Genomic DNA, 15,219 nt, shown 5'->3' on the forward strand with positions numbered 1-15,219 from the left:
CAGTTTTTTCAGTTCAGTAAATCAGTCATTATTGGAGAGAAAAATATGCATAATGCTCATCTTTCTGAAAATGTAAAAAAATCACATTTTGTTTTAAACAGCATCTTCCAAGATGCTTAATACTGCGTTGTCAACTACTTACTATAAAATGAAATGCTTTGATATATTGTGTAGTTTACTTATGAAACTGTTAGTTTGCCTTATTTATTAATTGAGAAGGCAATTTGATAAGCATGGGTTATAGAAAAGCTTTTCTTTCATTTTGCTAAGTCTTTTCTTTCACTTTGCTATTTGCCCTTTGAATCAGATAACTGATGACAGGCTATTAGGATTTTCCCCTATATCTAGTAACTGGAGATGCTAAGTCTTAACCAGGATTAAAATCAAATCTAATAACATGTCATCACTTATCCTGTTTATAACAGTCCTAATTTATCTCCACCATTTATTGTTTTATATTACATTGAAAATATGTTGGGCTAGCAACCATGTTTAACAAAACAAGTGAGTCATCTCAGTTTGTTTTTTTTTTCGCATTTGCTCCAGGCAGCATGTTAGAAAGGTTTGAGGGAAAGGAATACTGAATGGGAAGGCATTACAAAATAGATCAGTAGGAAGTCTTCATGATGATCCAATCTCAGGTATAACTTCACATAATGTACATTTACATCAGAACAACTGAAGTTTGGGCATTGCTTGGTTACTAAAATAAAAGAGAACTGCGGGTCACCATAATTCACTTAGGTTATCTATTACATGTGAGGGTCAAGAAAAGGAATCAAAAATATTGATAAAACATATAGTGCTGTATTGAAATATATTTTTAAAAAGTATTATCTCATTTATTTTAAATATTGGTACTCTATTTTGTTTATGTACATTGTATGAAATGGTCTCAAAGTAGCTTATGCTGCTGCCTAACATCTTTCAGCGATGAAGTGCAGAACCTGTGTTTGGTAACTGGGTATGTGGAGTTTTTATGTTCTCCCTATGTTTGCATGGGTTTTATTCTGGGTATTAAATTTTTACTGCTAAATGCCATTGAAATGGGAAAGTTAGACTAACTGCTGAATTTACACTGACTCTAAAAGTGAGAGTGTTTGTACATGAATGTGCCCCCTGACTAACTGATGTCTTGTTCTATGTCTTTCCCTGCCAGAACAGATGCCAGATTCTGCAACTCTATACTGAAATCAGGGTGTTGGAAACAATAAATAAATTAATGGCTGTTACTTCTCCCTATAACCACCTACCGTTTACCATTTTTATTGCAGGAGGCAATATTTCATTTTTTCCCTATAATTATATGCATACATTTTAAAAGAGATATGGCTAAAAATTTCCATGTGTCATTCAAAGCATCTATGAAAATGCAGTAATACTGCACATTGATTTTCATTTTAGCAGAATAACTTTATAGTATTAACTAAACGCTCTTGCTCAAACTAGAACTTCTGAAATTTTACAAATGTTCTCAGAACATTTAGTTCATCCATTAAGCTTGGTTAGTTAAAGACTTATTGTCCTATTATCTCTTCCGGAACATTTGTTTAAGAGTCCCCATGGTATCTGCACAGCTTGGTATTTGACTCAGGAAATCAGTTACACTTTATGCAAAGAAGTGCTTCCTGGTTGCAATTGCGAATGACCTTGCATTTCCTAAATTCTTAAGCAATGTATATAATTAACAATTTAATAGACAAAATTATTCATCTCTTAGTCTTGTCTTCAAGAAACTGCAACTTTCATCTGTTTAAGACTAAACTAGGATGTGTTCTTTAATCTTAAAATGTATCTGGTTGCTCTTCTCGTCATAGCTTCTAGAGTTGTCATGTCTGCTTTGTATGACAGTGAAAATAATTGAACATTGTAATACTGTGGAATATGTTTTTCTTTTCACACTGACCCTAGCTTTAGGCTTTTTGCTACGTGAGAACATATACTCCAAACTGTATTAATATATACTGTAGCAGCTTCACCTGGAATCTAGAATTGTCAGTTATACAGTAGTATACCCATGAGGCAGCTGGGGCTACAGCCAGTAAGGTAATCCCTTGCTCATATAATGTTGTTTCATTCAAGACTACACTATACACAGATCCCATTGAGAATGTCTTCCCTTACATTTGCTGACCTGGAATTAATAAACAGTTCCAAATTCCTAGGAGAAGAACCACGGGAAAAATAGCAGTGAAGGCAGAGTGTTTTTCTATTCAATATAATTGAAGTCTTATACCATAAGCACTACATAAAGAATATAACCTGGACTCTTCCAACTGTAGGAGTTTTAAGATGACCTTCATTCTCTGTCCTGGTGACACATTTATTAGTTACAAAACCTTATGACATTCTCAGGTGGAAAAGAAGATCCTCTCTATGGATTATTATCTCCTATCTATTACACATGCCCATCCTGTGAATGCTGAATTATGTCTTCTAGTTATCCCTATTCTAAATAAAACTTTGAAAATCACTCAATAAATAAAAACAAGCACACCCCTGGTCGTCCCTTACCACCTCCCCCGTACCCAGGACCACCCCTCCCTTCTTATTTTAATGAACCACCATTTTCTCTTCCCCCAATTATTGACCTCGAGTATTAGGAATATGTTGCTTTGAGCCCAGCTATTAATGTGTTGTATGGCCAATCTCTTTCAATATAGGTTTTGGCTCAAAGCCAAAAAAGAATGGAATGTGGAGTCTAGTCAAAAGATTCTGGGACTGCTTGGGAATTTCTGGAACACCCTGAGGGCCTGCTTGTAAATCTTTCTGTGTTTCTGTAAATCTTAATCCAAGATGTAATATGAGGACATTCATTAGGTAGCTTATTCAGCTTGATTTTCTTTGGGGACAGTGCACCTCACATTTAATTTGGTAATGCTTAATATAATTAGACTTTAACTTATGTCTGCTTATGAGTGACTATGGTCCTTACAGGTATACTCTGAGATAGTGTTTTGTGGTTTGTTGAGGACATGTTTTCTTCATTCCGAGAACAAAGTTTATTTTTGTCACCATTAATAAGACACATATTAACTAAAGTATAAATTGTTAAAGGTCATGCAAAATGTACATAAAAGCTTCCTTGTTCTTATGCCACACACACACACACATGAACATTGCAGCTACGGTCACTGTGTGTGTGTATGTGTGTGTGAAATAAAATCCTTGCTCTGGACAACTGACAATTATAGAGTCTATGATTTATTCTTATTTAGGTGAATTCTTACTGAGCACCTTCAGGTATTAATGAAAAAGCTCATTTGCCAATGGGCACAAGGCTATTAATGTATGTATCTGATCTATAATGACTCTTTTGTTGTCTGAGCATATAACACTGTCACTTTGACTATATATATTACCATTCAATTACCTAACTTTCTAATCCTACCTTTTTCAGTTTCATAACATTAAGTAGAAAATTGCAGCCTGTCCTGCCAGCATCGCATTTAAGGAATATGCCACCAGCATCGCATTTAAGGAATATGCCACATCTGGTCACGACAACATTCCATGACAGAGCACACTTACTTACTTAAGCATGCCAACACACACTCTCTCTCCACAAGGACATAGGGTAAACTGGTGCAATCCATACAAACAGGGACCAGGACCAGGAATTGAAGTAACGGCTCTAACCACTCCACCACCAGAAAACCCATGGTTTACAGGCCAATTCATCCATGTAAACAATGTTCCTAAATGTTTTTACTTCTATGCCGTTTTATACTATATATATATATCTATACTAATAAAAGGCAAAGCCCTCACTGACACTTACAAAAGTTAAGCAGGTTTCATTTCGAAATTCTACACGTAACGGTCATAACGGTCGATAACGGTCAACAACATCCGCCATGTTGAACTTTCTTATTTATGGCCCCATCTTCACGAAATTTGGTAGGTGGCTTCCATGCGCTAACCAAAACCGATGTACGTACTTATTTCGGTGGTATGATACCACTGTCAGCCGCCATATTGAATTTTCAAAACGTCACTAATTCTCCAACTTCCCGTGTAGGTAGAAGGCTAAAATTTGCGAGGCCCATTCATTACAGCTTACTTACAAAAGTTAAGCAGGTTTCATTTCGAAATTCTACGCATAACGGTCAACAACGTCCGCCATATTAAACTTTCTTATTCATGGCCCCATCTTCACGAAATTTGGTAGGCGGCTACCATGCGCTAACCGTAACCAATGTACATACTTATTTCGGTGGTATGACGCCACTGTCAGCTGCCATATTGAACTTTCCAACATCACTAATTCTCCAACTTCCCGTGTAGGTAGAAGGCTGAAATTTGGTACTTATTTCGGTGGTATGATGCCACTGTCGGCCGCCATATTGAACTTTTAATGGAAACCGATGTACGTACTTATTTCGTTGGTATCACACCTCTGTCGGCCGCCATATTGAACTTTCCAACATCACTAATTCTCCAACTTCCCGTGTAGGTAGAAGGCTGAAATTTGGCAGGCTCATTACTTACTTACAAAAGTTTAGCAGGTTTCATTTCGAAATTCTACGCGTAACGGTCATAACAGTCAACAACGTCTGCCATGTTGAACTTTCTTATTTAAGGCCCCATCTTCACGAAATTTGGTAGGTGGCTTCCCTGAGCTAACCGAAACCAATGTACGTACTTATTTCGGTGGTATGACGCCACTGTCAGCCACCATATTGAACTTTCCAACGTCACTAATTCTCCAACTTCCCATGTAGGTAGAAGGCTGAAATTTGGCAGGCTCATTCCTTACAGCTTACTTACAAAAGTTAAGCAGGTTTCATTTTGAAATTCTACGCGTAATGGTCATAACGGTCAACAACGTCCACCATGTTGAACTTTCTTATTTATGGCCCCATCTTCTCGAAATTTGGTAGGCTTCCCTGCACTAACGAAACTAATGTACATACTTTTTTGGTGGTATGATGCCACTGTCAGCCGCCATATTGAACTTTTCAACAGTCTTTGTTACTTATGGGCCCATCTTCAAGAAATTTGGTACACGGGTTCCCAACGCTAACTGAATCCTACTTACGTACATATATACGTCCATAGCCTGCAGCTCAGTCACCGTGTGAGGTGGTGTTGGGTCCCCCATCCCAATGCCTCCCACGTTGTTGGCTACCTGCCTATATAAGACCATCCGTCGCTCCGGTCTCTACATTCCCTTCCTTGCTTCGCCACAAGATTTACGTCTCCCTACTGATAACTACAGCCTTTTTGTTTAATCCACGGCTTCTCCACTGTTTTATTGTTTGTTTATTACAATTATAGTTATTGTATAGGTATTTTAGACTTACTTTACATTGTTCTGGTACACATTTCCTTTATCATTCCAACCCCCATTACCATGTCTATTGAGGTGATCACTATTGATCAAAGAACTGTCACTTACCGAGTGGTTTCCATGCCCGGAGATGGCACCTACCTTTTCCATTCTCTTTGTTACATATTGCACGGCCATATCAGGCTCACTCTTGATATCCGGAGGAACATTGTGTCTTATGTGTTGAATGACTGGGACAGGTTCAAGGTGTGGACTGATGACGGTACAGGAGATAATTATACTACACAGGAGCACTATAAGAGTGAAATGCTTAAGCCCTTCACCTATGGTTCTGCATGTGAGTTGATGGCTGCCGCTGAATTGTTCGGTTGTCGCTTTCAAGTGTACCGAAATAGCCAAACACTTTACAACTTTCGACAACTGCCAATGCCTCTTAAACATTTTAGATTCACAGGTGACGATTTCAGTATTGGACACTTTGATATTTATGAATGTTTAAACTCTCAAAAGCTGGATGTGATTTTATCGATGAAACCGGTTGTGTGCTTACAACGCTTGACAGATGCCGAATGTCACTTCAACACAACAAGTCCTGCAAATACTGTCGTAATTGAAACAAACCATAAAACTCAAACCGATTATGACAGCAGCAATCCAAGCTGTCAGATTTGAGACAAGATTACTGTTCACATGGCCAACTGTAAGTTGCATGCTCAAGAGTAACCTCAGCGCACAGCCGTCATATTATATATATATATATATATATATATATAAGGTGCATGAGGATGTGAAATCTATACTAATAAAAGGCAAAGCCCTCACTCACTCACTCACTCACTGACTCACTGACTCATCACTAATTCTCCAATTTCCCGTGTAGGTAGAAGGCTGAAATTTGGCAGGCTTATTCCTTACAGCTTACTTACAAAAGTTGGGCAGGTTTCATTTCGAAATTCTACGCATAAGGGTCATAACTGGAAGCTATTTTTCCCCATATAATGTAATGGAGTCTTGAGTTGGAGATGGCGTGGGGGAGTTTAGTGTGACATCATCACGCCTCCTACGTAAGTGCGTAGAGAACAAGGAAGAACTCCAAACAGCGATGAGCACAAAGCGCCATTTCACAATTGAGAAGGCAGAAAAACATTATGAAGCAAATGATGCATACAAGCATATTCATAAGTACAGCTACTGCGGAAACAAAGCACGGCGTGAACCGTAAGTTTATATTAAATTAAGTTCATAGACAGGCTGCCACTAGCGTTTGTAATTTAGTGCCTGCCCATATAAGGCCGTCCATCAGCGGCAATCCAATACAAACACTGCGGTAAATGTTCACGGGTGAAGGACTGTGCTTATGCAGAGGAAGATGAGATGGTCAGGGTGGTGTTTGGCACAAACTCATTGAAACTGCGAGAGAAACTTTTAAGTGCGGGTCTTAGCTGACATTACGAGATGGCACCAGTACAGCTGGGAACCTTGATGCAAGAACACCAAGCGGCTCCGTGAACTGGCGCAATGCACAGACAAAAGCAACAGTTCCAAAGAGTGCTGAACAAAACCGAATTACACAATTGAGAAGGCAGCAAAAAATATGAAGCGTCTTATACATACAATCATATTCATAAGTGCAGCTACTGCGGAAACAAAGCACCGCGGTGGAAAAAGTGAATGTCCTGCTAAAGGAAGACAGTGTAAAAAAACCCGTGCATGCAGTTTGTCACATCACAGATAAAAGGAAGGCGAGCTGTTTATTGATGCAGTAAGGAACTAATCGATGAATGAAACCTCTTATCTTTACAGCGATTGACAAACACGGAATGTAACTTGAACACATCCTACAAATACGAGCCTGATTGAAAGAAATAATGATAATCAAATCCTTGATGACAGCAACATTCAATAACACTCACAAAACAATTACTGTATATTGACAATCATGTTACGTTATTTTTAAAATGTTCCCTTTTCTTTTCATAACTTCTACTTCTCCACTGCGATACGGGTATATATATATAAATGTATATATATACCCGATCTACAATACATACTTTAGCATAGACAAGCCACGCTGTGGCTAATTGTAGAGTCTTAAGCCTCTAACGCCGACATTGAGGTTGATTCGAGAGGGTGTACTGACTATGTCGCGCTACCGATTCATTTTACCTTAGCATCTCCTTGGTTTGGGGCGTATGAAAAATATTAGGTTAGCAGAATCATGTTACGTTATTTTTAAAATTTTCCCTTTCTTAGCACAAGCACAGCTGAGAAGCTTCGATGCATGTACTCCATAGCAGCGTTAAAAATAGCGCATTTAATCACACTTTCAATTCCAAGCAAGCGGGAACTTTTGTCAATGCATGATTTCCTGGTACATCCATTACACTGATGCACACATCACAGCTACAAAAATGTTAGAGTCGGAATAAAGCGCGTTCCTCGACTGATCATTTCGACTACCGGCGAAGCCTTGATAAAAGCATGGTTTTGTGCACACTGAAAAGCAAGCAAAATTAGATGCATTACAGAAGCGGACTTTGTGGCTCTTACTGGGGATCATTGGACTTCCGTGACCGTTAGTAATTCTAAATACATCTAATTACAAAATGTTCAATGATCACACTGTTTTAGCCTAATGTACAAAATAATTTTGGCTAATGTTACTCAGAGTTTAAAGAGTAAGCTGGTCAAATTACCTTTTATGTTTCTGACTTATTTTTTAAGAAGAAAAACTGCACTTTATGTTGAAATTTTGGTTATTATTATTTAAAGACAATACTATTCTGAAAATGTACTTAAAGTACTTAAACTACCACTTTATTTTTAAGTCTGCCCAATTTTAACCAGGGATGATATTTTTGTTTCTGTTTTGAATTCAAATGCAGTTTAAAGCTTTTTTCAGAAATTAAAACAGCTTCAGTTTACAATATTCATGTCCATGTCTATTATTTGATTCTGTAAGCCCACTAAAACCGTTTTAAATTAAAAAAAAACATTTGCGATTTGGGGCAAATTCGTGTCGATTACATACGATTAATCAAGATTAATTCTTACACAGCCTCTAATTAATTGGATTAATTTTTTAATCGAGTCCCACCTAATATATATATATGTAGATATATATATGTAGATTTGTATATATATGTGTATATACAGTATATATGTAGATATGTATATGTTGTATATACAGTATGTATATATGTGTGTGTATATATACAGTATATATATATATATATATATATATATATATATATACCAGCAACACTCATGACAATGACAAAACAATTACATTGTCAATCATGTTACGTTATTATTAAAATGTTTCCTTTTCTTTTTACTTCTCAGCTGCCAATCGCAGGGTATTTTGCTATATATATATATATATATATATAATATATATAGATATATATATATATATATAATATAAATAGATAGATATGACAACAACACTCATATCAATGACAAAACAATTACATTAACCATCATCTTACGTTATTTTTAAAATGTTTGCTTTTCTTTTTCATAACTTCTTTAACACACTACTTCTCCGCTGCGAAGCGCGGGTATTCTGCTAGTGTTAAATAAAATCAACACAGATTTTGCAGAACAGAAATTAATTCACGTAAAAATAGCCCAAGATTAGAGTTTTGTTTTTTTATTTCGATAAGTTTAGTCTAAATAGAATTAAAAAAAAAGGTTAAATGTTAATCTAATAAAATGTAAAAGGCTTCCACTAACATAACTAACAACTACTATGATTTGCATTTACTCCCATTAATTTACTCTAGCTATAAACCCTTACCTTAATTACCACTTTCCCAACTATAAAAAATAGTTATTTTAAGTTATTTCCATAATCTATACTAATAAAAGGCAAAGCCCTCACTCACTCACTCATTGACTCACTCACTCATCACTAATTCTCCAACTTCCCGTGTAGGTAGAAGGCTGAAATTTGGCAGGCTCATTCCTTACAGCTTACTTACAAAAGTTGGGCAGGTTTCATTTCGAAATTCTACACGTAATGGTCATAACTGGAACCTATTTTTTCGTCCATCTACTATAATAGACTTCTGCTCGATGCCTGTGGGAGGCGGAGTTACGCCTCCCACGTAATTTAGTGCCTGCCCATATAAGGCCGTCTGTCAGCGGCAATACAATAGAAACACTGCCGCTAAATATTCACGGGTGAAGGACTGTGCTTATGCAGACGAAGATGAGATGGTCAGGGTGGTGTTTGGCAGAAACTCGGCGAAACTGTGAGAAAAACTTTTAAGTGCCGGGTCTTAGCTAACATTACATACTGCCGTGGACATCGCACGAGATGGCACCAGCACAGCTGGAAACCTTCGATGCATGTACACCGAGCGGCTTACGTGAAATGACGCAGTGCACAGACAAAAAGCAACAGTTCCAAAGAGTGCTGAACAAAAACCGAATTACACAATTGAGAAGGCAGCAAAAAAATATAAAGCGTGTGATACATACAAGCATATTCATAAGTGCAGCTACTGCGGAAACAAAGCACACGGTGGAAAAAGTCAATGTCCCGCTAAAGGAACACAGTGTAAAAAAAAACCTGTGCATACAATGTGTCACATCTCAGATAAAGAGGAAGACGAGCTGTTTATTGATGCAGTAAGAAACAAATTGATGAATGAAACCTGTTATCTTTACAACGATTGACAAACACGGAATGTTACTTGTACACATCCTACAAATACGAACCTGATTGAAAGAAATAATGATAATCAAATCCTTGATGACAGCAACAGTCCTAACACTCACAAAACAATTAATGTATATTGACACTCATGTTACGTTATTTTTAAAATGTTCCCTTTTCTTTTTCATAACTTCTTTAACACACTACTTCTCCGCTGCGAAGCCCAGGTATATATATATATACCCCGATCTACATCCGCTCAAATATATAAACCACACACCGACGACAAGGTTCGATTCCCGAGAGGGGGTGCACTGAGTATGTACGCGCGCTTCCCGATTCATTTTACCTTCGTATAAAAAAATATGCGGTTAACGGATTGCCAATTGAAGCTTTATGAATAATGCATACTTTATTCGCCATCAATGACTGTTTTGGTAAAGCCATAATCAGTGTATTCATTAGATGAACGGTAAAAAAGTAAGAGCGAGGGGAGGGTGACTTATTGAGGCACTCAGGCAAAACCACAATGGCACGCGGGCTCGATGTACTGTACTGTAGTGCGCGTCAACTCGATCTGAATTGCGCGATCACATTCGAAAAAATATATCTTTTCAAGTTCTATTTACTCCATATGTGCCAAACATATGTGTAATTATATCCGGCCTGCGAGATCATTTTATATACTGTATTATTGTTATTAATGGCCCAGGGATATGAAGCGCTGGTAACATAATAAACTACAGATCCCATAATGCAGCGCTTCAGCTGCCTTGCCGAACACTTACCGTGTTAATCAAGTCTAGCTTATGATGCTGCAAGTTATTGCGAAGCTAGCCCACGCGATGCCGAAGAGAAAAGTTGATTCTGAAAATAGAGCCTTTAAAAACCGATGGGAGGCTGAGTATATGTTTATTGACATTGCCGGTAAACCCGTGTGTCTCATTTGTGGAGCTAATGTGGCTGTAATTACTGAATTTAATCTAAGACGGCACTATGAGACAAAACATCAGGATAACCTGAAAGACCTGAATGCAATTCAGAAGATACAGAAAACAGAAGAATTAAATAAGAATCTGACACTTCAGCGGACGTTTTTACCCGTGCACAATCACAAAGTGGTTTCAAGTGAAGCTGCTTTTATGGGAGACACAAATGCACCAGTGCAACTTGCCCCACTTTCTCTGTTGCCAAGTAATGTTGAACCAAGTCGGCACAACGGTGTTCCCAAATACGCACTTTGCTGATAAACTGAGTGCACTGCACACCGAGTTCGCACGCCGCTTTGGTGACTTTAAAGAACAAAAAAAATATTCTGAGTTCTTTCGCAACCCATTTGCCGTCGATGTGGAAACTGCACCTGTGCAGATTCAGATGGAGGTGATTGAGCTGCAGTGTAATGGCACACTGAAGGCAAAGTACGATACTGCAGGGCCCGCAGTTTATTCACTCCATTCCCGCAGAAATGCTCCAGCTCCGTCTACATGCGGCTCGAACCTTGTGCATGTTTGGTAGCACATATCTGTGTGAGAAGCTCTTCTCAGTGATGAAGACTAACAAAACAGCACACAGGAGTCGCCTCACTGATGAGCACCTGCAGTCCATCCTGAGAATCTCCACAACACAGAACCTCACACCAAACAGAAACGAACTTGTTGCCAAAAAAAGATGCCAGGCGTCCAGCTCTGATAAAATGACATATGAGCAAAGACAACTTAATGATTTGATTTGTTATTGCTGAAAAGAACACATTTTATTTATATTTCCAGGTTTTGTTATGCACCATGTTCATATTTGAATTTATATAATTTTGACAGGATATATTTTTATGGAGAGCAAAATCTTTTAGGATATTTAAAATTTAAGTTTATTTTTTATATAAAATTACATAAGAGTAAAGAAATTTGAATGTTTGTTCTTTTAACGTTTACTTTATTTCTAACTTGTATAATTTAGACAGGATATATTTTTATGGAGAGCAAAATATTAAGTTAAGTTATTTAAGGTTTGAGTTGATTTATTCCGGAATAATATTCCTGTCTGTTTTTATTCATATTTATGTTCAAAAAAGTTAAGTTTTAAAAGTTTAGTTTTATTGTGTTCAATAAATGTTTATCCTGTTCGGCCCTCGACCTAAAGTGTGTTTTGGATTTTGGCCCCCTGTGCAATTGAGTTTGACACCCCTGATTTAGTCGACACAAATATCTTTGGTTGGAATGTAAGGCGAATTTACTCTTTACATTTGTATGGTGAAGAAAAATGTATGCAATGATGCCTACATTTAACTTACATTCCTACCAAAGATATTTCTGTCGACTAAATAAAAATTCCTTCTATTTAAAATTTAAATAGAACTTGAACAGATACTGATAGTTCATAATATCCACGCAGACTTGCACGTAAGAGCGGAGTCATCGTTTTAACAAACAGCGTATTGCACTGATACGAAATAGCCTGCCCATTTAATTATTTAGGAATGGATAAATAAATTAAGATTTTGTACAAATGATGTTTTTCATTTTTCTTCCTTGATGGATTCTGCCACCCCCAGCAACAGTTGCTTGCACCCCAAAGAGTGTATGTATGTGTGTGTGTATATATATATATATACATATATATACAGTATGTTTGTGTGTATATGTATATATGTAGATATGTATATATGTAGATATATATATATGTATATATATGTGAGTGTGTATATGTCTATATGTATATATGTATGGATATGTATATATATGTTTATATGTGTGTGTGTGTGTGTACAGTATATATATATATATATATATATATATATATATATATATATATATATATATATATATATATATATATATGACAGCAACACTCATCACTCACAACAGTGACAAAACAATTACATTGAAAATCATGTTACGTCATTTTCAAAATGTTTCCTTTTCTTTTTCATTACTTCTTTAACACACTATTTCTCCGCTGCGAAGTGCGGGTATTTTGCTAGTAAAACATAAAAGAGAATCAGTGGCACCCACTTTTCACAGTTGTTTAACCTATAACTTATTAAACATAACATTGCCATGTAGAGCTCATCATAAAAAATAGGATCACTTAAGTGTAAGCCATTTAGAAATATCTGATTACACAGAAATAACAAAGCACCAACATAATCATTCTACGCATGTATTCACCCCAATGGCATTAGAGGCAATCGTCTACTGTACCTATCATTTTACTTTTGGTCTTAAATTAAACATACTATACTAAAAATGGATGATTTTGTTTTAAAGAGCTATACTAAATTAGTGTAAATGAATACAGTAGGTGACAATTATAACATAACCATACAGCTAAATTCTTAATCCTGATACCAAATTCCAAACTGTAATGAAGTACCAAATAATTTGCGGAAATATCAGCTTTGTGAAGTGATGAAAAATTAACAGTATAAAAATTAGTCTAGCTATAAGTGTGATCTAAGTATCATATTATGAACATTATATTGACAAGAAATAAGATGAAAAGGGATGTGATTATTTCACTTGCCTCATCTGGGTGTCTTTCCATGTAGTTAAAGGTATACTCATCAGCATTCATCAGCTGGAAGTTTTGTCCATAAAAGCATACTCTAGCCCCCACATATAGATCCTCTGCCTTAAAGTATTCTGAGAGCTCACTCTTGAAAAGTTCTTGATCTGGCTTCTTGATCCGATTTCTTTCCAAAAACTTTCCTCCAATTACACCTGATAATAAAACCAAAGAAAAAAATGAAGGTAGCTGGTAAATGTGTTATTTTGAGACATGACTTATGAGTCTACCTGTTGATAAAAAAGTATAGCTATAATATGGTTGAGTCCATTGTGGGGGGCATTGAAACTGCAATGTTCCTAACTTACCAGCTGGTTTACGTCCATTCAATTAAACTCAAACAACTGATCATATCAAATAATATAGCGGGATGTTGCACCTTAATGAATCAATCTGTTAGTCTTTAGTCTGGAAATAACTTTTACTTTACCTCCAGCCAGGCTCTAAATAGTTTTAAATAAAGACTCAGATCTACCAAAGTGCTGGTTAGTGATTAAGGGCCTAAACTTGACAAGAGACGTGACAAAGAAGGAAAATATTTCCCAAGGATAGGGAGATATGAGAGAGTGTGGTCAAAAAGCCAGAAAGGCAAAAATCCCAATTGCCAAAGCCCAATATGTACACCATAAACCAAAGTCCAAAATAAACATATCAAAAATTCTGACTCCCTAAAATGATTTGAAACAACTAAAGCACAATGTTTCTTTTTTAGAATATTCAGAAAGTTGGACACTGAAAGCAGTGCACTGCCATTTTATATATGGTGGAAAGTAATGGCTTAATACATCACATGACACCCCACATCATGTGACCAGTAGTGTTTCAAGTGATATTCGCTGAAGTGTTTTTTGCAGCAAATAGGCTGTATTCACCAAATATTTTCCTGAAAATTTGCCATACGGACAGCTTAGACAAGCTTTTTTTCCCTGAGCCCCATGATGCTTTATGAGGCCATCTTGGCATCAAGAGCTATAGCAGCCATGCACAGAACTTTGAAGCACATGTGTACTGTAAAGTCACTGCCCATTCTACTTTGTGCACCCCACATGCAATTAAAACAAAAAAAAAAGTACAGTAATCCCTCGCTATATCGCACTTCGACTTTCGCGGCTTCACTCTATCGCGGATTTTATATGTAAGCATAACTAAATATATAACGCAGATTTTTCGCTGCTTCGCAGGTTCTGCGGACAATGTATTTTAACTTCCTGTACATGCTTCCTCAGTTGGTTTGCCCAGTTGATTTCATACAAGGGACGCTATTGACGGATGACTGAGAAGCTAACCAATTAGAGCACACAGTTAAGTTCTCCTGACTGAGAAGCTAACCAATCAGAGCACGCAGTTAAGTTCCTGTGTGCTGAATGCAGTGTTAACCAGGAAGTCTCGTCTCGCTCATTCAGCATCAACGTGTTTCGCAGTGTAAAGAGTTAACTTTTGTGCTCTTTTGTGCTTATCTTTGTGCATAGTCAAGCCCTTCATTATGGCTCCAAAACAATCTGCTACTGCTTCAGGGGCCGTGCCCAAGCGCCAACGGAAGATGTTAATGATTGCAGAAAAGGTAAACGTTTTGCATTTGTTGAAGGAAGGGAAAAGCTACACTGCTGTAGGACGCCATTACAGCATCAATGAGGCTACGAATCTTTTTATTTAAAAAGTAGGAAATGAATATAAGATCTATGGCCGCAGTGTCCTT

General features: G+C 37.0%; 1 protein-coding gene across 3 annotated transcripts in view; it reads right to left on the reverse strand.

Moving 5' to 3' along the window:
* The window catches only part of efhc2 (EF-hand domain (C-terminal) containing 2), a 114,468-nt gene that overhangs the window by 14,161 nt on the left and 85,088 nt on the right, over positions 1-15,219 (reverse strand). For all 3 annotated transcript variants that reach the window (XM_039745147.1, XM_039745148.1, XM_039745146.1), the window contains exon 10: positions 13,482-13,678. In XM_039745147.1, the coding sequence (XP_039601081.1) occupies positions 13,482-13,678 (197 nt within the window). The remainder of the gene's footprint in view (positions 1-13,481; positions 13,679-15,219) is intronic.

The sequence above is a fragment of the Polypterus senegalus genome, chromosome 2, assembly GCF_016835505.1.
Source record: "Polypterus senegalus isolate Bchr_013 chromosome 2, ASM1683550v1, whole genome shotgun sequence".
Classification (NCBI taxonomy): Eukaryota; Metazoa; Chordata; class Cladistia; order Polypteriformes; family Polypteridae; genus Polypterus; species Polypterus senegalus.